General features: G+C 48.8%; 1 protein-coding gene across 1 annotated transcript in view; it reads left to right on the top strand.

Moving 5' to 3' along the window:
* Nucleotides 1-11,219: 11,219 nt before the first annotated feature.
* Nucleotides 11,220-25,242, top strand: part of USP7 (ubiquitin specific peptidase 7) — a 57,797-nt gene continuing 43,774 nt past the window's right edge. The window contains exon 1 of the mRNA XM_032605214.1: nt 11,220-11,934. Coding sequence (XP_032461105.1) covers nt 11,859-11,934 — 76 coding nt within the window. The 5' untranslated portion in view covers nt 11,220-11,858. The remainder of the gene's footprint in view (nt 11,935-25,242) is intronic.

The following is a 25,242-nucleotide window of genomic DNA, read 5'->3' as shown; positions in this document are numbered from 1 at the left end:
CAGATGCATAGGGTCATGTATCCCCCTCCCCCACTATCAAAATGAACACCTTAAAAATTCTTCCACATCCCCCCAGCTCCGTAGTTGACTCCTCCTTCTCCCTGCCCCTGCCCGACACTGATCTGCTGCCCCACGCTTTGTACGATACACACACTGGACAACTACAAGCATGGCTGCACTCCTGGGGTTGTCAGGACATGTAAATGAATGCATGAGAAGCACTCAGGATGGAGCCTGGCACTCAGGAGCCTGGCACGTGAGTGCCCACCACATCAGAGCTGTTGTAACTATAAGACTGGACTTTGTCCACCGTGGGGTGAGGGTGGGGATGCTGGACACCAAGCAAAGCACAACAGGCTGCCAAGGGTGTGAGTCAGCACTGCCGGTGGGGCACGTAAAAATGCCCAGCCCCAGTCTCACCCTAAACCTACTTGAAAGAGTCTTCCTGGCACAGGATGTATTTTTGGCTGCACTGTGAGACATGAGGGACCTTAACGTCCCCAACCAGGAATTGAACCCGCGCCCCCTGCAGTAGATGTGGAGAGTCTTAACCCCTGGACTGTCAGGGAAATCCCAGGCAGGATGTTTAACAAGCCTTTCCTGGGATGGTGACGCTGAAGGTCCTGGGACATGCGCTGAGAAACTGCTTTGGGGTGACTTGTGTAACGTGGATCAGAACGTGCTAGGGAAGTTCTGGTGAGCCTGGGGGGAAAGGGGACAGGAGGAGGTGTTCCATGGCGCCAGCTCTGACTGAACCTGGGAACCCATCGCACCAGACGAAACAACCAAGAAAAATGGTACAAGGATGGAAGTCTCAGATAAGGGCCACCTGGACTCCCTACCACCGACCCGCTCCTGAGCCCTGGGGTCTCAGCCTTCTCATCTCAGAGGTTCCCTGTAGCTCTGCTCGAATGCTATATAGTTTTGATGTGTATTTCCTCCAAATGTTATTATTACAGTATTATATGCACATGATTCAAAAAAAATTCAAACAGTACAGCAGGAATTGACACACTTTCCATTAAGGGCCGGATCGTAAGTACTTTTGGCTTTGCGGGCCATATGACCTCTGGTCTTTATTGCAGCTTCTAATCCTGCCTTTATAGGGTGAAAGCAGCCATAGACAATACATACATGAATGAATGCTGTGTTCCAATAAAACTTATTTTTTTAATATGCAAAATTAAAAAACAATTATTGGCATACAGTTGATCTACAATGTGGTGTTAGTTTCAGGCGACAGCAAAGTGAATCAGTTACACATATACATATATCCACTCTTTTTTAGATTCTTTTCCCTAATAGGCCATTACAGAGTATTGAGTAGAGTTCCCTGTGCTATACAGTAGGTCCTTACTAGTTATCTATTTTATATACAGTAGTATGTATATGTCAATCCCAATCTCCCAATTTATCCCTCCCCTACTTTACCCCCTGCAATAAAAGTTATGTTTACCAACAAGTGCTTCCATATTTGGTCCACGGGCCATAGTTTACTAATTCCTGTGGAAAAGTCAAGTCAAAAGTAGACACACACAAAAAAGAAAGTAGACACAGAATCCCACTGCCCACTTCCTCCAAGGAAACCACTGTTAATTTTCTTGTGTACAGTATTGTGGCTAAACGCACAAAAGTCAAGTTGTTACATGAAGGCGAAATAAAACAAGCCAGGTAACATCATAAGTTCAAGGGAAACCGAAAAAGCCCAAACCACTTTCCACCCTCTTCGATGCCTTGAATGTAACAGAGATACAAACATATTTGGTTTTGAATTGATAAAGCAAATCAGAGTCGATAAGTAACAATAGAAATGATCTAACATAAATGGCTCCTATGTTTAGGGTAATGACCAACTTAGTAGGTGTTCCAGAAATGTTTGTGGCATCGTTTGATTAAAAAAAAAAAAAAAAAAACACGACTCCGGAATGACAGTCATTCTCCTAGAGAATCAGGGCAGTTCAATTTAAATTTGGCCCAGTTAATTAAATGCAACATTTGAAGCAGGGCTATAGCAATCATGTAGACTTATTAATTGAAGATTTGTTTTCTCTGCCCTCTTCTTTCGAATTTCTACTCTTAGAGTATCTAAGAATTTAATTCTGTCTTAGTTGTATTTTACCACTGCCCTCTTGCACTCATTTTCTTGGCAAGTTACTTCAAGTCAATAGCAGAATTAACCTCTGAATAATAATAAATGAAAAACAAGTACAACGTGGTTAAATTAGGACTTGGGTAAAAGGTCACTTTTTCTCTAGGCCTTGATTTTTCTTATTGTGAGAAAAAATATCTCAGTAACACCAAATCCTGAAACACATTGCTCTTTGCCACTTAAAAGTACTATTGTTGATGTTTAAAGAAATTCAAAAGGCTCTCTCAAAATGTAGATACTTGAAGTATAGACAAGAATTCCCAGGGGCTTCCCTGGTGGCGTATGGTTAAGAATCCGCCTGCCAATGCAGGGGACACAATTCGAGCCTTGGTCCGGGAAGATCTCATATGCCGCGGAGCAACTAAGCCCGTGCGCCAGCACTACTGAGCCTGTGCTCTAGAGCCCGCAAACCACAACTGCTGAGCCCGTGTGCCACAACTACTGAAGCCCACGTGCCTAGAGCCGTGCTCTGCAACAAGAGAAGCCACCGCAATGAGAAGCCCTGCACTGCAACAAAGAGTAGCCCCCACTCACCGCAACTAGAGAAAGCGCACGCACAGCAACAAAGACCCAACGCAGCCAAAAATAAATAAATAAATAAATAATAAATTTATTTAAAAAAAAGAATTCCCTTTCTGCTTTACTTTGGTAGACATGCCGGGGAGGAGCAGAGATTATTTGTGAATAAAAACTGCTTTCTAAAGAAATATGGTAGTTATTAATATAGGATATCTTTCTGTATTAAGTCTTTGGAGGTTCTGGACTATTTAAAGAAAAAAAAGAGGTAGAACACTCACCAGGGTGCCTGGTGTGTAGTAAATGCTTAATAAACGTTGTCCCTTTTTTGTGTGTAATTTTCTTTAACACGAAAGGGACCTTGGTGTTCTCAGGCTGGTTTGTTGCCCTCAGAACCTGAGACTCTTTCCCTATCAACCTTGATATCAAATGCCATTATTTTAATTAATTTAAATTCCCTGAGTTCCCATCTGGCAGATGAAATCCAGTTGCTGCTTGCAACAGTTACTGCACTCCTAACAGTGGTGCAAGAAATCTGCCTATTGCCAGCACGTGTATTCATTGATTCAATCAAAAATATTTCCTGAGCAAGGGCTATGGAAGGAAAGAACTACTTCCTGACCGGCCGTAGAGCCCCGTAGCTTAGCTGTGCTCTGTGTCTAAGAGTCCTAAGAGATGGGAGAGAGGGGTTCTGAGAAAGGGCATTTCCAGCTGGAAGGATGAGCCAGCGTCATCAGCCAGGGGACCCAGATTACTGCCTTAAAGCAAGATTTCTTTTTTTCTGCCTCCATCCAGACCTTGAGTATACGGGCCAGGAAAGGTGTTTGGCCGATATTTGTTGAAAGAATGAATGAATGACTAAGTGTGAGGTTAAATGAATTTTACTTTTAACACATAGATATTCTCCACCCTCGTTTTCAAATGTCTTTGAAAATAATTTTCCAAGTCAGCAGTTTATTTTTAGGCTTATTAGTAGAAAAGTAAGTTGAGTCATTGAACAGCCCGGTGCCAGTTCTGGAAGCATTTTTGTTTGTCACAGTTGCTATAGGAATCCAGTGGGTAGACCAGGGATGCAGCTAAACATCCTACAGTGCACAGGACAGCCCTAAATGGCAGTGGTGCTGAACCCATCCAAAGCCAGGAGCTCCCCGTCCTTGGGAGGCAGCTCTTAGGCTTGACTTCTGAGACAGGCAGAGCTAAGTGTGAATCCCATTTTCACCATCTTCTCACCATGCCTCAGTTTCCCCACCTGTAAAATGAGAACAATAATACCTTCTAACAGAATGTAAAGCATGGCATAGTGGTTAGAGGCATATGCTATGGGATGAGAGGATACTCTGGCTCAAATCTTTACCTTGTTATTCTTTTTATTATAGTAAAGTACATAAAATAAAATTTACCATTGATGACATGTCATCCATTCACCATGTTATGCAATCATCACCACTATTTCCGGAATATTTTCATTACCCCACTCCCCAAAACCCTGTATCCATTAAGTAGCCACTCTCTCTACCCCCATAACCAGCCCCTGGCAACCACTAATCTGTTTTCTGTGTCTGGGTTTGACCATTCTGCATATTTCGTATAAATGGAATCATACAACATGTGGCCTTTTGTGGCTGGCTTCTTTAACTCAGTGTTAATGTTTTCAAGGTTTATTCGTTTTGTAGCAGGTATCAGCGCTTCCTTTTTAGTGGCTGTGTAATATTCCATTGTAGGATATACCACCTTTGGTTAACCTATTCATCTGTCCATAGACATCTGGGTTGTTTCCACCTTTTAGCTATTGTGCTTTGTGCTGTTATGAACATTTGTGTACAAGCTTTTGAGAACCTGTTTTCCATTCTGTTGGGTATATAGCTGGGTCACTCATCTGCTAAGTCTATGCTTAACCTATATCAAGAAACCCTTCCCTTGTTTTTATTACCTCTGAGACTTTGCGCACCTGCCCTCTTTGTGCCTTGGTATCCTCCCCTGTAAAGAGGGGTGCATGACGGTTTTAGATCACAGGGCAGTTGAGAGGATTAAACAAATGAGTTGCTGTACGCCCTTGGCCCCGTGCCTGCCACAAGGAAGCGCTCAGTAAACACGAGAAATTACTACTGTTCTTAACCTGGTTGTGGGGATTCAGATACTCAACATAAAGCATGTTACCTGGCTCTTTGAGGAGTGCTTATTATTTGGTTTACAATTCGTGCTAAGAAAATTCTGTCAAGAATGTGCACTATGTGACAAACTTCTAGCCTGATATTAGCCAAATACAGAGTTCATTGCCCTTTAAATTTATGTTTGTTTATTTTTGGCTGTGTTGGGTCTTCATTGCTGCACGTGGGCTTTCTCTAGTTGCAGCGAGCTGGGGCTACTCTTTGTTGTGGTGCGCGGGCTTCTCACTGCAGTGGCTTCTCTTTGTTGTGGAGCACGGGCTCTAGGCGCATGGGTTTCAGTAGTTGTGGCACGCGGGCTCAGTAGTTGTGGCACATGGGCTCTAAAGCGCAGGCTCAGTAATTGTGGCGCACGGGCTTAGTTGCTCTGCGGCATGTAGGATCTTCTCGGACCAGAGCTCGAACCCATGTCCCCTGCATTGGCAGGCGGATTCTTAACCACTGCGCCACCAGGGAAGTCCCTGAGCTGTTTTTTAAAAAAGTAAACAAGACCCCAGTATCTACAGCACACCTGGCTAACCATGAGCAGTCATTCTAGAAAAGACCTTGCTTTAAGGACATTAAGGTTTTGCCGCTCACAGCCTAGAAGAATGTTGGCCACTTGACCTAATTAGCCACCCCTGTGGTCATTTTTGCCATTTGTTTAACCTCAGGCAGCCCCATCCCTGTCCATGGCACATAGTGGGTGCTCAGCCTAGGAATCGTTTTGAGTGAAACAATGGTGGGTCAGGAATGGGGAAGGCCTGGGGTCTCATCTCATTCTCTCTCTTACAAGAACCATCTCACAATTTCCGGATGGGAAAGTAGTTCCTTAACAGCCACTTTAGGTAGAAACTGCCCCCCGCCCCCATTTCCCTGATAAGAATGTCGAGTTCAAAGAGGTTAAGTCAATTTCCCAAGTTCAAGTTTGCAGGATCCCTCTATGGAACCTGGATCATCTGGTTTGCATCCTAAAGCCTCTTACCCTCCCAAACAGTTTACAGCGGCATGACCTTGGACAAATGCCTTATCTCTAAGCCCACATCCTCACTAACCTTGTGGTTGGGGGGTTAGGTTGTCTTTCCAGGTATGGATTATAACTTAGTTATACTGGAAAAAAAGTGCCTCTGATTCCCATTTCCATTAAGTTATTTTAGACCCTGACCAAAACATAGCTTCCAGGTAGATAAATATTTTGGGTCTCAAGAAGAAAAACGAACCGGCTGTTTATGCCGAGTCATGGCGTGGGCCCTGGGAGCAGCAAAATATGTTTTGCTCAGAGAGTAATGATAGGGTGGCGCCCCTCCCTACTTGGCTCTACCTAATGACAAGGCAGATGGTCCAGCGGTTCTTGTCTCCCCAGTTTTCTGTCTCTTCCTCTGGTCACTGGTTTTGGAACCAGGGTAGGGGTTGTGAAATTTCTAAAAATTAGCAGTGATCAGAAGTAGTGCCCTAGGGGCTTCCCTGGTGGTGCAGTGGTTGAGAGTCTGCCTGCCAATGCAGGGGACACGGATTCGAACCCTGGTGCGGGAGTATCCCACATGCCGCGGAGCAACTAGGCCCATGCACCACAACTACTGAGCCTGTACGCTAGGGCCTGCGAGCCACAACTACTGAAGCCCGCGTGCCTAGAGCCCATGCTCTGCAACAAGAGAAGCCACCACAATGAGAAGCCTGCACAAAGCAACGAAGACCCAATGCAGCCAAAAATAAACAAATAAATAAATAAATTTATATAAAAAAGAAATAGTGCCCTAAATCCTCTTGCCCTTTGGAGTTCTCTAACAGATCCTTTGAGGCATCTTGGCATTAAACCTTCCAGGAAGTAGGCATTACGCAGCTGATACACTTCTGCAGAGTTCTTCCCCAAGTACCCCTTCTGTGTGCAAATGGTTGGGTTTTTTTAAAATTAATTAATTAATTAATTAATTTTGGCAGCATTGGGTCTTTGTTGCTGCACACGGGCTTTCTTTAGTTGCGTCGAGTGGGGGCTACTCTTCATTGCGGTGCGCAGGCTTCTCATTGCGGTGGCTTCTCTTGTTGCGGAGCATGGGCTCTAGGCGTGCAGGCTTCAGTAGTTGTGGCTCGCGGGCTCTAGAGCGCAGGCTGTGTAGTTGTGTTGCGCGGGCTTATTTGCTCCAGGGCATGTGGGATCTTCCCGGACCAGGGCTCGAACCCATGTCCCCTGCATTGGCAGGCGGATTCTTAACCACTGCGCCACCAGGGAAGCCCGCAAATGGGTTTTATAATTCCACCAGGGGAAGAAGAAAACAGGCTAGCACAACCCTCTGGAATAATTGAGTCTGGGCCTTCTTGGTAGGCCTCAAAGTGCACTGGTCTTGCCCTTTTTTCTGGCCACCTGGCTTGAGGGATCCTAGTTCCCCCACCAGGGATTGAACCCCGGCCCTCGGCAGTGAAAGTGTGGAGTCACAACCACCAGACCACCAGGGGATTCCCGGTCTTGCTTTTCTAGTAGCCATGGTGGCCTAGGAATAACTTCACCCGTTATCCACTCCTCCTTGAAAGATGGGCAAGGCAGGAAAAGAGAAAATAAGTGCTGTTATTGAATCCCTATGAAAATCCATCTGAGAAGCCTTTAAAGCACGCAGGCACTCTTTTCTACCTTTATATCCCAGACAGCCCCTAGCTCCTAGCAAGCAGTTAGCATCAGCTGAGGTGAAAGCGTTCATTCAACCTTTATTGAGCATCTGCTATGTGCCAGGCACTGTGCTAGGTGCTGAGGACAGAACTGTGAGAAAGACAGTTTCTCTCATCAAGATGCTTGTAGGAGGGGACACATTAGTTACGCATGTTCATTTTTTATTGCTGTGGAATAAGTTATCACAAACTTAGAGGTGGAAAACAGCACCCATGTATGATCTCATAGTTTTGTAGATCAGAAGACCAAGCCAGCTCCAATGGGCTCTCCTCTTGGGCTTCACCAGGCCAAAGCCAAGGGGTGGGCTCTCTGACAGCTCCAGGGAAGGGCCACCTCATTCAGACTGGCAGAATTTAGTTTCGAGGCCCCCGTTTTCAGGCTGGTGGCTGGGAATGCCCCCTTAGCCTGTAGGGGCTACTCTCAGATCCTTCCACGTGGCTCCCTACATCCCAATAACAGAGAACCTCCTCTCATCTGTCACATCTCTGCCTTCCTCTTCTGCCACCAGAGAAAACTCTGCTATTAAAAGACCAATATGATTAGGTTGGGCCAAACCAGATGGTCTCTCTACTTAAACTCGACTGATTACCAACCTTAATTTCATCAGCGTAATAGAATGCAATCGTAGGAGTAGGATCTAGGTTGAAGGTCCCTTGTAGAACTCTGCATACTATGCTATGTAAACACTTATTCAAAATGTGGTCCAGTGGTTAGGACCTGGGACTTTCACTGCCGAGGGCCGAGGTTTGATCCCTAGTCCGGGAACTGAGATCCCACAAGTTGCACTGAGAGAGAGAAAGAAAGAAAGAGAGAGAGAGAGAGAGACAGAGAAAGAAAAAGAAAAGAAACTAAATGAAAGAGAAAGAAAATGCTGGTAAGTACTATGAAAAAGTAAACCAGGTCCCAGGATGGAGTGACTGGGTGGATGGGTGAGGGGCCTATACTTGAGACAGTCTGCTTTGCTGGTCCCTCTTTGTATCAGCCTCTGACTATGGCCCAAATCTGCTCTATCCCCACCTCCCTAGGTGGCCTCCAGGCTCTCATACCATCTCCACACATCTTTACCTCTAGCCCAGACTCCTGTTGAACTAACTCCTTACCACCTCTGTATGGATAATGTCTAACTGGCATCTCAAATGTAATACAGTCCAAAAAAAGCAAAAATACAAATAAAAACAACAAACCCCCCCAAACTCCCCAAAATGAAGCCAAAAGAAACTTACTCTTAATTTTACTTCCAAACCTGTGCCGCCCCCAGACTTCTCCCCCATGTTAGTAACTGGCACCATCATTCACCCAGTTGCTCAAGCCAGAAATCTGAGAGCGATGCTTGATTCTTCTCTCTTCCCTCCCACTCAGTTCCAGGCTCTCAGCAATTTGACCTGCCTACATACTAACCCGTTTGCTCCATCTCCACCCCCAACCCCACCCCCAGTCCATCTCCAACTCTCATCTAGAGTATGAACAGCTTCCACTCTGGTCTTTCTCACTCATTCTCATCTTTTAAAAAGAATTAGTTGGTGACTTCCCTGGTGGCGCAGTGGTTAAGAATCCGCCTGCCAATGCAGGGGACACAGGTTTGAGCCCTGGTCCGGGAAGATCCCATATGCCACAGAGCAACTAAGCCCGTGCACCACAACTACTGAACCCGAGCTCCAGGGCCTGCGCGCCACAACTGCTGAGCCTGCGTGCCACAAGTACTGAAGCCCGTGCGCCTACAGCCTGTGCTCTGCAACAAGAGAAGCCACCGCATGAGAACCCTGCACACCGCAATGAAGAGTAGCCCCCACTGGCCACAACTAGAGAAAGCCTGCGCACAACAATGAAGACCCAATGCAGCCAAAATTAAATAAATTAATAATTTATAAAAAAACAAAACAAATTAATTGTATTGAGATCTGACACATACCACACAATTTACCCATTTAAAGTGCACAGTTCAATAGTTTTTAGTATATACACCGAGTTGTGCAACCATCACCAGAATCAGATTTAGGATATTTTCATCACCCCCAAAAGAAATCCTGTACTTACTAACAGTCACTCCCAAACCCTTAACCGTCCAGTCCTTAATCTATCTCACATCTCTATAGGTTGATTTTCCTGTTCTGGACACTTCATGTAATTGGAATCATACACTATAAGATCTTTTCTGTCTGGCTTCTTTTACTCAGCACAGTGTTTTCAAGCCTCATCCATTCTTCATTGCCAAACAGTATTTTATTGTATTGGGTGTACAACATTTAATTTATCCATCGTGCGAGGTATTCTTTTTACTCTTATTCTTTTTAATTCCCTGGTTGGTTTTGAACCTAGTGATGAAGATAAGGTTGGCCAATGTGGAACCCGATAGGCACCTTTATCACTCCCTGCCACCCCTTCCTTTGCCAGAGCAGTCCTTTCTGCCCTCCCCCAAGTCTCTAGAGAGCTGGAGAGAAGGATTCCTTTGCATCTGAGAACTGTTCATTAGCATTTGTGAGAATCTGTGTGAATAACAACACCTCTTCAGAATCTGGGGGTGACCCAGGGCCTGGGATTGATTCCTGGTGAAGTAGCTCCTTCCCTCTTGTCTGCTCACTGCTTTGGTCCAGCAAGAAATTCACTGATGGGAAACATTTAAGTGTATGAAATGCTGGGGGGCGGGGGGGCGGAAGGGAGCGGAATCATAGTCACACTTGAATCATACATTCATTCAACAAATACGTATTGAGTACTTGCTATGTCCCAGGCATTTGGGATACCACAGTGCACAAAACATTCTTTTCTGGACGGGGAGACAGACAGTGAATAAAGTGGAGAAAACTGGAGAAAAATGCAGGGACAGGAGATAGGGAGATAGAAAGTGGGACACGAATCACAATTTCTTGGTCATTTGGGGGCAAAATTATATTCTCCCTTGAGATGGTCACTTAGAGGTGCACCTATGTAGAGATGTGTATCCTTTTCTTCCATTCTCTTCTTTATCCACATTGCCTTGGTTCTCATCAAAAAGTTGAGACCCCAATCACCGGTCTCTCAAGGATCGGGAATGAGGGAGGCCCTGGGTGAAGGATCTTAGCCAGACTGGGCTGATATGAAGGGGATAAATTAATGCCAAAGGAAGAGCTATTTGGGTTGGTTTTGAGGGACCAAAACCTGGTTTCTGGTTTGGGCTATAGTGAGAAAAGAAGTTCTCATACGCGAGGTACTGGGTGAATAAATTACAGATCTATTAAAGGGGGTAAATAACAGTGCCAGCAAGTGCTGATCCACGCTGGCCGCTCGCTCCGATCCGGGCCCTCTTCTCCGGAGTCCACGGGCGATATCAGCTACCGGCCCGAGGTCACCCGTCTGCGGGCAGGGTTTCTGCCCCTACCACTGGCGGCCGCAGGGGCTTTCCGGGTGACCAAATGCCCGGCATGGGGCATTTGCCGGGCCACTCGCCCCCTAGGGCTGGGGCACCCAGTCGCCCACATCGGAGCGCCCCCGGGCCCGGCCGTGAGGCTCCGGGCGGGCACCGAGGACGGGCACCCGGCGAGAGGCCGAGGCGGGCCGGGCGAGGGGCACGGGGGGCGCGGCGCTGCGGGCCGCGGGCGGGCAGGCGGGCGGACCCAGGAGGCGGCGGCGGCGGCGGCGGCGGTGGGCGGGGCGCTCCCTGCTCCGCCTCTCCGCACCGCCTTCCCGCTCCCGCTCCGCCCTCCGGCTCGGCGCCTGCCCGCCCGCTCCCTGCGCCGCCCGCCCGCTCTCCTCGCTTGCTCGCTCGCTCTCGGGCCCCCCATGCGGATGTGACACTTCACGCCGCCGCCATTTTGAGAGCGAGCCGAGCCGAGCCGGCGGGCGCCGCGTCCGCTGCCGGAGCCCCAACGACGACGCCGAGGAGGCGGAGGCCGCAGCGCCTGGAGCGCGGCCGGCCCGTCGCCCGCCCGCGCCGCCGCCGCTCCCGTCGGCCCCAGGTCCCGCAGGCCCGCCGCGGCCGGCCAGGCCTCCAGCCCGCCGCGCCCGGCCCGAGGCGGGGCTGACTCCGCGGCCCCCGCCCGGCCGCCCTCCGCCCCCGGCCGGCCCGCGGCCCCGCAGCCCCGGCCCCGGCGGCGGGAGGCGGGCCCCGCGGCGGCGGCGGCGGCGGCGGCGGCCGCAGCGAGCGACGAGGCCGCCCGGCCCGGCCCGCCGGCCGCCCGCCCGCCTCGGCGCCGAGATTGGGCGAATCGCGAGCAAGTACGTGCGCGTCTCCCTGCCGCCGCCGCCCGCCGCGGGCCGCCCCGGGGCCGCCGCCGCCGACGACGCGCGGGAGGAGGAGGAGGCCGCCCCGCCGCCGCCGCCGCCGCCGCCGCCCCGGCTCGCCGCCGCCGCCGCCCGCCCGCCGGGCCCGCAGCCCCGGCCCCCGGCCGCAGGCGAGGCCCAGGCCGCGGCCGACATGAACCACCAGCAGCAGCAGCAGCAGAAAGCGGGCGAGCAGCAGCTGAGCGAGCCCGAGGACATGGAGATGGAAGGTGAGGCCCGGGGGCCGGCCGCGGCGGGGCCGGGGGGCGCCTTCCATTGTGGCCGGGGGGAGCCGCGAGAGCCACGCGAGGGGCTCGCCATCTTTAACCAGGCCCCGGGCGGCCGCGGGCCTCGGCCTGGCCGGCCCGACTCGGCCGGCCCGGGCCGGGCGAGGCTGCACAGTCATGCCGGGCCCGCGGGCTGGGGGCGGCCGGTGGCCCCCCGCCCGGCGCATTGTCCGGCCCGCGGGACCCGGGCGGCCTCGTCGGCACAAAGCGCCTGGAGCCCGGAGTTGTAAATTAGAGCGCTCCGGCGGGAGGGATGCGGGCGTTTGCGGACTGCTGGCGGCCGCTGCGCGCCCGGGTTGGGGAGTCGGGCTCCGGGGACCGTCTCCCCGTTCGGGCGTCGCGGGGTCCTGGTTCTGGCCGGTAAAGTCGGGGAACCGGAGACCTCCTTGGGCTCGGGGCTCGCCCGCACCTGCTCCCGCGCGCTCCCTGGCAGAGCCCACCGGGGCTTCGAAGCGGACCCCGAGATCGTTCCATAACAGCACTTGCTGGCGTTGGGCTTAATTTGGAAACACCTGCAAGGGGCGCAGATGTTCTCAGCCTTTGGACGGGCCCAGAGTTCGGAGTCAGGCGCTCTTCGTTTCTGAGTTAGCTGTATTTGGGGGAGTTTGGCTGTGTGCGGTGCAGTCAGCCTCCGGTCAGGTGTGTGTTTGAAACTACGTGAAAGCCGCCGCCCTCCCCCCCCCCCCCCCCCCCCCGCCCCACGACTACCTATCTCTAAATCCACCCTGACTCCAGAGGTAACTTAATTTTCTGCCCATGTGCCAGCAGTATTTCAGGGTATCCTGCTTTGAGATACAAGGCCATGGTAATAGAGGTTTGATGCAGAGGCACTGAGCGCGCAAGGGTCTTGGGCTTACATACCTCAAGAGGACTTGGTAGTTGGAAGGCATCTTTTATTTCTCGTGGCCCCAAGTACTTAAAAGGGCAAAGTCTAAGGAGTCTTAAAAGAGAGTCCTTACCTATTTCGAGGGGGACGGACAGGTAGGAGTCAAAAGAGTGCCCCTGAATGAACGGGACATTGAATGTTCTGTTCTTGTTTTGCTTTTAGCCAGAGATCTTGGGGTGTGGAAATGAATGGGGGTGCTAAGGAAGCTCAGGTGAAGCAGCATTTGTCCTGTGGGGTGGCTGCACGTGTGGGGTGCTACATCCTGGTTGGTGGGAACTCTTACCATGACTGGTACTCCCCTGTGAGTAACGTACTGCCAACAGTTGGATGTGCTGTGAAAAAAATGGCCTGCAAGGTGGCAAAAGGCGAAGTGGTGGAGATGCCTGTGGAAGGCACTTCTCGCTGGTACTTTAGTGGCCAGTAATGGGGTCAGGAGAACCCAGTCCATGCCAAGGACCAGGCTGTCCGTCTCACTTGGCCCCAGAAAGGCAATAACTTCGTAGAGTTTTTGTCACGTGTCATTAAACAATTAGCTGAAGGAATACATTGCTGAGAGAATTATGTATATTCCTTTTAATGCCGCGTAAAAAGAGATTGCTTTTCAGTTTCCTTTTCAAGTTATCCCCCAGTCGAGACAAAAATCCACTAGTGCTGGCATATCCGTGTCCCACTTATGTTGTCTTAGCACTTTTTAAGCGTTTTGAACACAGGTGAGAGCTGATCAGCATGGACCCCGGTGCATAGTGTATTTCTGGTACAGAACTGGGTGTCAGGGGAAATAGTCGTGTCCACAAGTTTCAAGGGTTTTTCTATAAGACTAGAGAGTGTTGAGTGGAGGAAGAGTTTTCAGAAGTCATGCGTGCTTTCAAGACTACTTTTTTTTTCTCATGGAGTTTTCTCCTCATATCCAAGTTTTCGTTGGAAAAGTCGCCCGTAAAATCAGTAATCTGCAAATTTACTGGCATCTCAAACTGAATGGTAAAGGTTGTAGTTTATTATTGCTGATTCCGTAAACTTCAGTCTTATTTTGAGTGGGTCTCAGATTCGTTATCCAGAGGGTACCTTGTCTTTGTAGGGCTTGTGGTCGTCAGCACCCTCTGAGCAGCCGCAGGTGTGCAGTTTAAAGAGCTGCCCATGTCTTAGGCAGTCTCTTTCAGCCTTTCTTAGCCTTCCCACTCCGAAAGTGTGGCGTTAGGTTTATACATTGTAGTTTAGGACCAGAAAGTGTGAAAATCCTTCCTATTAAAAAGCGAGAAGGGTGGAATTTAGTGACCATCAGCTCTGCTTGGCCTCGTCTGCCAGGCTCTGTGAGTGACTCTCGCCTGCTTGGTGTTCGCCTTGGTTCCTGTGGACTCAGCAGCTGGAAGCTGTCAGGGTTCCCTCTGATCAGCTTGAGGAAGGGAAGCTTTGTGGATGCGGAGCATTTGCCCGCCCCTCCTGGGCAGGGCAGTTTCGAAGGAGCCGGGGAGACTGGTTTGGTTGGCGGTTTTTTCCTACCGACGGGTCCGGTGTTAGTTTGCTCTCCTGCTCTGCTTTATAGGGGTCACATTTGCTTTTGACTGATCCCTGCACAGCCCTTGCACATCTGTTGGAGAATAACAGTGCTCAGGATTAGTTATTTTAAAAATGTCTTGTTTTGAGCCGTTAGGAAAGTTATGAAGGGTGAGGGGCAGAGAGGGAAAAGATGGGGGGGCGTGGGGGATGGTGGCAGTTCAGTGGGGTTGAGACCACATGCTTCCTTCCTGTGAGGCCCGTGCACGTTTTCAGGTTGGGAGGCAAAAAGCACCATGGAGGTGGTGGCCTTTGTCGGCCTGGCCAGGAATGAATGTGCTCCACAGTTTATTCACTCTCTAACTCAGAGGCATCGCAGGCCCGAGGGGCTGCAGGAGGGACCTGCAGTGGCCTCTGCCCTCTCGGGTACTTGAGAGGTGATAATCTGGTTTGTTACGCCCCCTCCAAATTAACAGGTAGTTTTCCCAAGGCCTGGCTTCTGCATAGGCGGGCTGGCACAAACGTCAATACCTTGATGTTTGTTCCTTGGTGTGGTTCTGCCGCCCGTGTGAGCAGTCTCTGTTTCAGAGTGTAATCTTTGAGACAATGGGCACAGACAGTTTTGGTTGACTTTTGTACGGCACTCAGACCACTGCTATCAGGACACCAAGCTGGGAGCAAATCAATGAGTTGTCTGCAGTTTCTGAAAAGAATTGATCACTGACTTCTGTGGTTTTTGTTTGGGGGGCAGCAGTGGTGGATTTCTTTTTCTTTCCAACTTGTGTGGGTAGATGGAGTTTCAAGTTACTTTTCTGCTAAAGCAGGTTTGGGAGTGGAAAGTGAGTTCTCTTGTACACGTGTGCCTAAATAAACTACACTTGGGCGTTTTATTATATCTAAAACATGTTTGCTTTTCAAATAGCGCTGTAACAAGACAAAAATCAAATAATATGAGAATATTGATTTTCCTCTCACATTAGCTTTGGTTGGTAAAAGAACTCTACAAAGTGAGCATCAACTTGGAGAACCCAGAAAAGATAGAGACACATAGAAGAAATTAGGCCAAACCTAGAAACATCTGACTGATGTGAGCCTGTCAGGTTTTGATGGGACTGGAAGTTACTTTCCAGAAGGCATCCGCCCTCCTGATTCTTCCAGGCTGCTGATTTTAACTATCTGTAAACAAAAGATTGTTAACAGCACATATTGGAAAAAAGTGTATACCTTCATCTTGTTTTATGGGGGGTGGGGTGGAGGGGATCAGTTTTGTGGAAAGGAGGAAAGAAGCCACTGAGTTAACTCACGGTGGGGCAGTGTGGTGAGAGAAACAGGCTTAGCGCCAGGCCTGAGTCTGAACGTGGACTTCGCCATTTAATTGTTGTGTGACCTCATGCACATTGCTTAAGCTCTCAATGCCTCAGTTTCTGCATCCTTCAAAAGGAGGTCTGTCGTATCCTACAAGGTTGTTGTGAGGGTGGAAACACAAAGCATGTGTGAGGTGCTGGGCACAGAGATAGGGGCATCAGTGTTCACTCATGGTGTTGTGATGGTAAAAGGGTTGCACCTGAGGCAGGGATGGGCACAGGTTAATCAAGCATGGCGCACACAGTGGGGCAGGTTGACTTTCCTGGTTCTACGGTAATTATATCCTGACTTGGATTGGGAAGAAAACTGACCAGCCTCAATCTAAGCAGCATTGTTTATGAAATCCTAGGCTTATGTGCCTAAATAGCTATATAAGGTTAATGGTATAATATTTTAAGAAAAATGTAGTGGATGATAGAGGAGTGGATAGTGGATTTGGTGCGTTGTTACACTGCTGCCGAAGCCTGGTTAGCTCAGTGGCCTTCGTGATGAGAGTATTCTTGCTCTTGCACTAGTGTTAGAGCATCTAGTAATGAATTTGATGAGGTTGCCAATCAGGTTGTAGCAGGGAAGCCAGGTTACACGAACCTCCAGACTTTGGGAGTCGGCCCTGAATTCTTGTCTCTAAATCCCACATCCTGTTACCAAAAGCCCTTTCGGTTTTCCATCCACCACCCTAAACCAGGCGGCCCCTGTTGCCTCATGCTGGAACTTTGCAGTAGCCTTCTTACTGGTCTCTGCTTCCACTCTTCCTGGACCCCACACAGCTGTCTTTTCACTGCCCTGCTTATTAGAAGGACTCAGGTATGCTGCCTTCCTCATGCAGGTATATGGGTAGTCGCACAGCCCGGCCTCTGCCATCAGGATCCTCAGTCAGCCTGCTTTGTGCTTCAGGCTCTGAGTGCACACACACTTGCACTGCATGGGGTGCAACTCTGGCTTTTGGGCCCTGTACTTGCACAGGTAGTGTCTGCTTCTCCTTGAATGCAGACAGGACAAGAGACCCCAGGAAAATGATTGAGATGCCACCTTTTCCCTAAACTTTTCTGGTGGTCTCAGCCACTTGCCTTGCATAAGAGCCATGTCTTGCCCCATGAGCTACTTGTGGGGTTGCTCTTGTGTACTCATCTTCCTCACCGCTGGACTGTTTGTCCATCTGAAGATACCCATCTTATGTTCCTTTTTTGTTAAATGTGTTTGTGGGAGACCCTCATTCAGGAAACAGCAATTTTAAGGCAAAACAGTAGTGTAGGAGATGGCTGGCTGGCAGGGTGGTGTGTGAAAGAGAATGCCAAAGCTATAAACCAATATTGCTTTGATAGCTGCTAATTCGGTTTTATTGCCTTTAATGTAAGTTGCTTGAAGTGGTATTTTTGATCCTTTTGCAAGGAAAAGCTCCTTTTCCAGACAAGGGTATTGATGGACCTTATTGAAGTTTTCTATTGAGTATTTTAAAATTTGTTACTGTTTCTGGTTTTTTTGCATGGATAGTATGTAGCCTGGGTACTTCTGCTTGATTTCCAAGGCAAAGGAATTTTACTCTGGGGACCGAGTTGTAACAAGGTATTTCTTGACATGTACTGTGACGGTTAAATGTTCAAATGTCACCTGCTTCAGAAACTTCTTGTTCTGAACTAATTTGGACTTAGGCAAGTTGGAGGAAGCAGGATTTTTAAGTGTCTTGCGTAGGCAAGAAAGTCAAGTTATGCCATTTTGGTAGTAACTTAACACATGGCTCGGCCAATGAGAAGTCAGATGTGTTGAAATTCTCTTGAAGAGAAGCAGGCCTACTTCGGAGCATTGGTGACTTAAACTTGGAAGTTGGACATGGAGGTAGTTAGAAAGTTTGTTGTGTAGGGAAATACACCGACCTGGACTAGAGTGAATGCTTCCAGAACTTAATGATGACACTAGTGTGAGCTAGCAAGAACCAGGGAGTAAGGAGGCGGAGGGGCCTCGGTGGGGCACGCCTTGGGGAGTAGTGTCACTGTCTTTGGTGTTGGGCAGAGCAGAACGCTCCGGGGGTGACGAGACTGGAGGGCTCATTGACTGTGCGGCTGGGCCCTCGCTGGGCTGAGCACGTGCTGCGTTGTCACCAGCTCGGCTGGGACCACTGTTGTGTGGGCACAGCTGTTAATATTCTCAGAGATGCCCAGGTGCCCTTCCAAGGAGCCCAAGCCATCTGCTCCACCTGGGGTTTATCTTAACAAATGTGAGTACTGTATCACAGTCTCAAGGTGGTGGTCCTCCCTTTTTTTTAGGTCATTTGAGAATCTGCAGGATAAAGAGCAGGAGATTCGCTTCTGTGACCACAACAGTTCCACGTGATTTTCCTGCCTGGCATAGAATATTCGAAACCCAAGCTCTCCCCGGGTTCTGATTCCATGCTAGTGACTAATTGGTTTCCCTGACATCCTGATACTGGGAGGGCAGTGTCCTGTACGAGGTACCAGCCCCCAGAATATTGACCAGAGGAAGGTCTAGCTCTTGCAGTAAGTTGTTGAGCTGGCCTCTGCTTTGGAAAGGGGCTGTATGAGATTGTTGGGGTGACCTGTAATGCAGAGTGTGATCACACCCAGGGTGTGGCCACCAGTGTCTGGGTAGTGATCTGACTTCTTGGCTCCCTCCTGCCCCCCCCCCCCATGGTACTTTCAGAAAGAGTTGAGGGGGCTTTTCTCTAGGGTATAGGCTGAGAAAACTAACCTTACTCACCTGGAGTTGCAAGTGCATTTTGTCAATATGACTTTGGGGAATAAATTACATTTCAAGGCCCTTAATTGACCCTGTGCAATTGCTGTTTTCAAGTAAGGACATGTAATGCTCCTTAGCCTGTTTGCATGGTTAGAGAGTCCAGCTCCTCCTCGTAAATGATGTAGGGCAGGTAATTTTTTTTTTTTTAATTGAAGTGTAGTTGATGGGTAGGTAATCTTGAAGTGCTTGATTCTTAGAGTTGGTAGTTTATGTCAGCTAGGAGGAGAAATTATTCAGTCAAACAAAGTGTGTGTGAATTGGTTAAAAACATTCCTCAATCCCTATTGCTGTTTTATAACCATCATAGATGGGCACGGAAGAATACTCCCCCAAGAGTCTCAGCCTTTTCCTCTTCTGTCTTTAGCTTGTAAGGACAAGAAGGAGAACAGATAGGGGCTGGAATGCCTGACCTGCAGAAAGTCCAAAGAAGTAGCTGGTGGAGTGAGGTTGCTGAGCTCGAACCCTAAACCAGCTCCCAGTGGTGGCCAAGCGGCGGCTTCTGATCTGTGTGATATCCTGCCTGTGCTAGCCAGAGGGCTCCTCCGTTCTCTAAAGCACTCCAGGTCTCCTGCTGCTACCCATGAGGACAAACTGAGTCTCTTTTCCTACTGAGACCTGGATTGCTTGAGAATGCCAGCTTGTATTCTTACGGGGGCAGAGGAGAAGACATGTGGGGTAGGAGGATGCTAAGGATTTACCCTGCAGTGTGCAGTAAGGTAACCACCAGCCACATGGTGGCAATCACATTCCTTAACGGACTAGCCACGTTTCAAGTATTCAGTCGCCACCCGTGGCCAGTGGCCACCACATTGGACAAGCAGGTACAGCACATGTCCGACAGGGCAGACAGTGTTAGTGGCCAGAGTTCACCGAAACAGTCTGGTTGGATCCTTAGCTAGAGGGTGTTTCTGGTAGCATTAGTGTCACATTGGATGTTGGAAAGATACAATGTGTCCTGGAAAAGCTAAATTAAAATGAGTGAATAAATAGTTCCTGGGCAAACGCTACAGAGCAGGCTTTCTTCGGTTATTTGTGGTGAAGAACCAGTTTGTTTTTTTTTTTTTTTTTTAATTTCCAGTCTGTTGTGGACAATTTCTTTCTGTATTTTGTAGACATGCAGTGTAAACAAATTGTTTTAAGAAATGAAATAAAATACACATACACAATGCAAGCCCCAGGTTGTTGTTAAAGTCACATTTCAACAGTTATTGCTTAGAACAAACATGCAGGGAGGATTTGCAGAAACTACGTGTTCATTGCAAGCGTGTATAGACCATTAATATAAGAGAACGTGCTATTGCACTTGTAACTTTGTCATTCCACCATGGTAACTGAACAGTTTTGTGTGAAATAGCAATTCCCCGTATTAAACCTTATTTGCACACTACTTTTTAAAGTAACAAATCATCGTGCTTCCTGCTTGGATGGATGGCATCCCTGCTCCTCATGGAGAATGTTGATCCAAGTCATTTCGATGTTCGTTTTACTAATATGCAAGTGAGTCCAGTGCTGCGGAGGTATACCCCTGAGATTGGGAGCCATCTTCCAGCAGTTTTCCAAAATGTATCCATAAACAGCTCCAACTCTATCCTATAAACTAACATCTGAATTATGTTTCGTTGAAAGAAATGGGTTCTGGGTCCTATTGACTTGGGTTGCAGTTAACCAGCTAACCCTAAACTCTTACAAACTGTAATGGGGTCCCGGGACACGTGACACCACACTCCAGTTTGACAGCGCACCCACTGGCCCAGGCTAGGGTGTTGCAGGAAGTCAGGTTGCTGCAAAGTCTCCCCGCTTGCTCTGTTTCGGTCAGGTCCGAAGAGGGCACCTGCTCTGCTCGCAGGCTGTGTGCAGGCACCTTGGGCTTTGCCACCCCCGCCCCCTGCTTTCTCATCTGGATGTCCCCCAGCACCAGGCCTCATGGCTTGCTTCTGACTCCACTGTACCCTTGTGGCAGCAGAGCTGTACTTGCTGTGCACTCTCAGAGCCTGTTGCAGGGCTTCTGCTCACGAGATAGACATTTATGCAAACCCTCCCGACAGGCAGGTACAGGGCTGGCTGCCCCCAGCACTTGAGTGAAGGCTCTTGGTAAACATGTGCCAGGGAGGGCCGTGATGGGGGGGGTGGGTACTGACCTACAGTGGGGAAGGGGTGGGTCATCGGAGGCTTCACAGAGGAGGGGACACAGCTAAGTTTGAAAAGAGGGAGGGGTGGTGTGCTCAGAGGCAGGAGGTGTAGAACAGCATCATGGGCTTGGGATCTAGAGGGAGAGGATCTGTGGTCCCCAGAGTAATGGTCCACAGAGATGTCTGTCCTAATCCCTTGGAAGCTGTGACTATGTTACTTACCTGGCAGGGGACTTGGCAGGTGCGATTAAGTTCAGGATCCCTAGACGGGGAGATTATGCAGTGTTACTCAGGTGGACCCAGTGTAATCACAGGATCCTTAACCCGTGAAAGAGGGAGGTTGGAGTGGCGTGATGTGAGAAGGCCATTGCTGGCATTGAATGAAGCTGGAAAAGGCCAGGAAGCAGATTCTCCCCTCGAACCTCCAAAAGGAGCCAGCCCTGCTGACACATTGATTTTAGCCCAGTGAGGCCCATTTTGGACTTGTGACCTCCAAAACTATAAAAGAATAAGTGTGTGGTGTTTAAGCCAGTACGTTTGTGGTAATTTGTTCAGCAGCCAACAAAACTAATAATCCAAGAAGGTGGGTAAGAAGCAGTAGGTGGGTGTCCAGTAAACTGGCCTTGAACCTTAGAGAGCTGCGTAGAGGCTGGGAGAGCTTGGCAGCTACCCCTCCCTGGGCCAGGCCCCTGGACGTGAGGGCTGTGTCTGTATCAACTCATTGGCTCCTTACCACAACTCTGAAGTAGATGCAGCATCATCCCCATTTTATAGCTTAGTGAAACAAGGCGCTGAGCAAGTTAAATAACCTACCCAGGGTTGGTGGCAGCGGTGGGATTTGAACCCAAGCCATGTGGCTTCACAGAAATTTGCGTCTCATCATAGTCAGTGGACACTATTTGTCATGAAGACGTTGTTACTGCTTTTTAATTTAAACTGCTGCCTTCTCCCGCGTTTCTTATCTCACCACCCCAAGTGGCAAAGCTGCAGTTGGGCTCCTCAGTCGGAAGATTTTTGTGTGGCTCACCACATGCTTTGAATATAGAAAGTAGCTCACTGCCGAAATCAGCCGGGGCCACCTTATACTTGAGCAAGTGGAATATGGTGGCAGAAGCAAAATAGATGTGTTTTTAAAGGTAGATGCCTCCCTTCTTTGAGAATCAGGTATTCAGTAATGTGATCCTAAGCTGAAATGAATCATCCCTAAAGCAAACCATTCAGGGCTCTGGGCATATGGAGAGATTTAAACTTGAGAAGGCTTGAGCCTTGTCTGCCAGGGCTCAGGGCGAAAGCATACTGCATTTCAGAGGGCCAAGTTCTGTGGAGCTACAGGGTCAGACCTCAAGGCACCTTGTCCCCTCAGGTCCTCCTGTCACCTCACCCTCATGACCCTGCATCTGCACATGAGCAAACTGAGGCTCCTCCAGGCCACACAGATGGCACCAACCTGACTGTACCCCTGCTGTGTCTTGAAGTCCTGACCAGCTGCATTCCTCTCCTCCCTGTCGCCTAAATCATCTGTTTCTTTCTTAAGACAGCAGCTTCCACAAGGTGGAAGGAAAACAGGGTCGGAGGTGCCAGAGCCCGGGATTGCTCAGCTGGGCAGGGGTTGAAAGAAATGAGGTCCTAAGAGGCCAGCCAGTCTCCTCGCTTCACTGACTTCCAGCTAGTTGCGTGGTGGTGTTTCTGTGGCACACACAGAATATCTTCCTTCTGGGCCTCTTTCCCTGACAGTGAGTTTTAAAACATGAGATAGATTCATACATACAACTTAAACAAACTGCTAATGCATTCATCGCTGGGTTGGCGAAATTGAGACCTTCAAGCCAGTGGATTTGGGGTGTCTGGAGAAGATGCAAATAAGCGAGGTAACTCTTGGGCATCCTAGTAGGGGGGACGACCCAGAATGCAAATGATCCGTAGAAGTGACTAGTTCAGCTTCAAGATGTGCGGCGGCCAGCCACACAGATTCATACACTGCCATGCACACGGTAAGGACAGGCGGTCCTGGTGGTGGCTGTGATGGCTGTGGGCTCCTTCAGGATGCCCAGGTCGTGGGGATTGTGATGTTACAGGCATGGTCCCTGGGAGCTGTCAAAAGTCGTCAGAATTATTCTCAAGTTGGTCATTAATTACCTTGAGGGCTACGGGGAAGAGGGAAAATCAGTACTACAAATCTGGAAGTTTTCTGGTATAGCCAGTATTTCCTTGGGAATCAGAGGCTATTATTTGAAATTTCTATTTTGATGAAGTTAAAAGTCCTATACTTTTTAAGGCCTTTTGTTCTTAAAATACTGGTTTCATTTTGGGTATGTTATCAGAGAGCTCTTGGTCACATAATTTTGTATTAGAGCAGAAAGCGACTATTCTACCCCCTACTCCACGGGCCAAGAAACCATGTCTCTGGGGACTTGAAGTGATTTTAAGTAAAATTAAGTAAACCCTCAGGTCCTGTGTCTCACTAGCGCTATTTCAGGGGCTCCATAGCCACCTGTGGCTCGTGGCTTCCGTATTGGGCGGCGCAGCTGTAGACCTTCTCCATCATCACAGAAAGTTCTAGCGGCCAGTTGCTGCTCCAGACCCAGCCTGTGAACTGGGTTTAGCTTTGCCTTTCTAGAAGACGGCCTTGGAGAGGATTGTTCAGAATAACAGAAAACCAGGCATTTTCTTCTGTAAAAACCTGGGAAGAAGTTTCCGCAAACTGGCTCAGCACAGCGCATACTTGGCCCTTCGCCTCAGATCGCTGCTTCAGGCCCTGGGCTGGGGGGTGGTTTACAGAGATGAAGAGGTGATAGGTGTCTTTGCAGAGGGAGAGTCAGCAGGATATAGATGGGTCACGTGAACATGTAATTAATGCAGGATAGAAAGCGATGAATGCCACGAGAGGTGCAGAGAGAGGGCTCTGGAAGTGGGGGAGAGCAATTATGTCTGGGGCAGGGGAGCAGGAAGGCTCCTGAGTAGTACTGGCAGTGGCCGGAGCAGGTGGTTAGGATTTGAGTTCTGGGGGATTTGAGGTGAAAATGGCAGAGGTAAGGCCTTTGGGTAGATGAAAATAGAGGCCCCTCTCTGATTCCTGCCCATGTGCATGGATTGTAATGAACTGTGTTTCTTTGCTCTTCTCCCCTTTAGACTTTGAGGCCAGGGAGCATTCTATTCTCTACACCTTGAATAGCAGTTTCTACCAGATAATTGAACGCATTGCATTTTTATATTTTAGTTTCAATAGGACTGGAACATGCCACCATGTTCAATGCCACATAACCTTAATTTTACCTACTTTGGTAACCATTATAAAGGGTTAGATTTGCACCTGCCCTTCTATAAGTCTTTGTGGGAAAATGTTAGTAGTCACCATGAATTTTATTTGTATTTATTATTTATTTTTTCTAGAAAAATTTTATTTTTGACTGCATCAGGTCTTAGTTGCGGCACACAGGATCTTTCCTTGAGGCACGTGGGCTCAGTAGTTATGGCACGTGGGCTTAGTTGCCCCACGGCATGTGGGATCTTCCTGGACCAGGGATCGAGCCCATGTCCCCTGCATTGGCAAGAGGATTCTTAACCACTGCACCACCAGGGAAGTCCCTATTACACTTCTTGTTGTCAGGATCCTGGGACAGTTTTAAAATTGGTGAGAACCCCAAAGAGCTTCTGGGTAGGTGGGTTATAGCTATCATTATTTGCCAAATTAGAAATTAAAAGTCTTAGTTACTCATTTAAAAATAATAAACCAGTACATAGTAACACATTTAACATACTGCTTGTTTTGGGGTTTTTTTTGGGCCATGCTCTGCAGCTTGCAGGATATTAGTTTCCCAACCAGAGATTGAACCCGTGTCCCCAGCAGTGAAAACACTGAGTCCTAACCACTGGACCGCCAGGGCATTCCCACATTTAGCATGCTTTTTTTTTTTTTTTTTTTTTTTTTTTAAGATTCCAGAAAGTTTTTTTTTTTTTTTTTTTTTGTTTATTTATTTATTTTTGGCTGCGTTGGGTCCCCGTTGCTGTGCGCGCCTTCTCTAGTTGCAGCGAGCGGGGGCCACTCCTCGTTTTGGTGCGCAGGCTTCTCATCACGGCGGCCTCTCGTGTTGCGGAGCACGGGCTCCAGGTACGCGGGCTCAGTAGTTGTGGCTCGCGAGCTCCAGAGCACAGGCTCAGCAGTTGTGGCGCACAGGCTCCGTTGCTCCGCGGCATGTGGGATCCTCCCGGACCAGGGCTCGAACCCCTGCCCCGTGCCTTGGCAGGCGGATTCTTAACCACTGTGCCACCAGGGAAGTCCCTAGCATGCTTTTTATAGGAAATATTTTCTAAAACAAAAATTTAATGAGGAATGGCATTGTTCATACATTTTGCAGATTTCTTTATTATCTGGCTTGATAGAAGACAGCTGGATTCTCGTATCTGGTGCTGTCAGTTGCAGTGTAAATTTTACTGGAAATATAAAGCAAACCCAGTCTTACAGAGGTATAGCCTTTTCAGGTAACTGTGGCAATTCTTTCATACTACATTAAAATTTGGTAGCTTCTTAAGGCTGATTACAGCATGCAGTTTGAAACCCTATGATTAACTTAACGTGCTCTGTTACATTAAAATTTAATGGGTTGTCTTGTACTTTGAATGGAGCATTTC

Source organism: Phocoena sinus, chromosome 15, assembly GCF_008692025.1.
Source record: "Phocoena sinus isolate mPhoSin1 chromosome 15, mPhoSin1.pri, whole genome shotgun sequence".
Taxonomy (NCBI): Eukaryota; Metazoa; Chordata; class Mammalia; order Artiodactyla; family Phocoenidae; genus Phocoena; species Phocoena sinus.
Note: the sequence above shows the minus strand (reverse complement) of the source record. Positions and strands in the feature narration are given on the sequence as shown.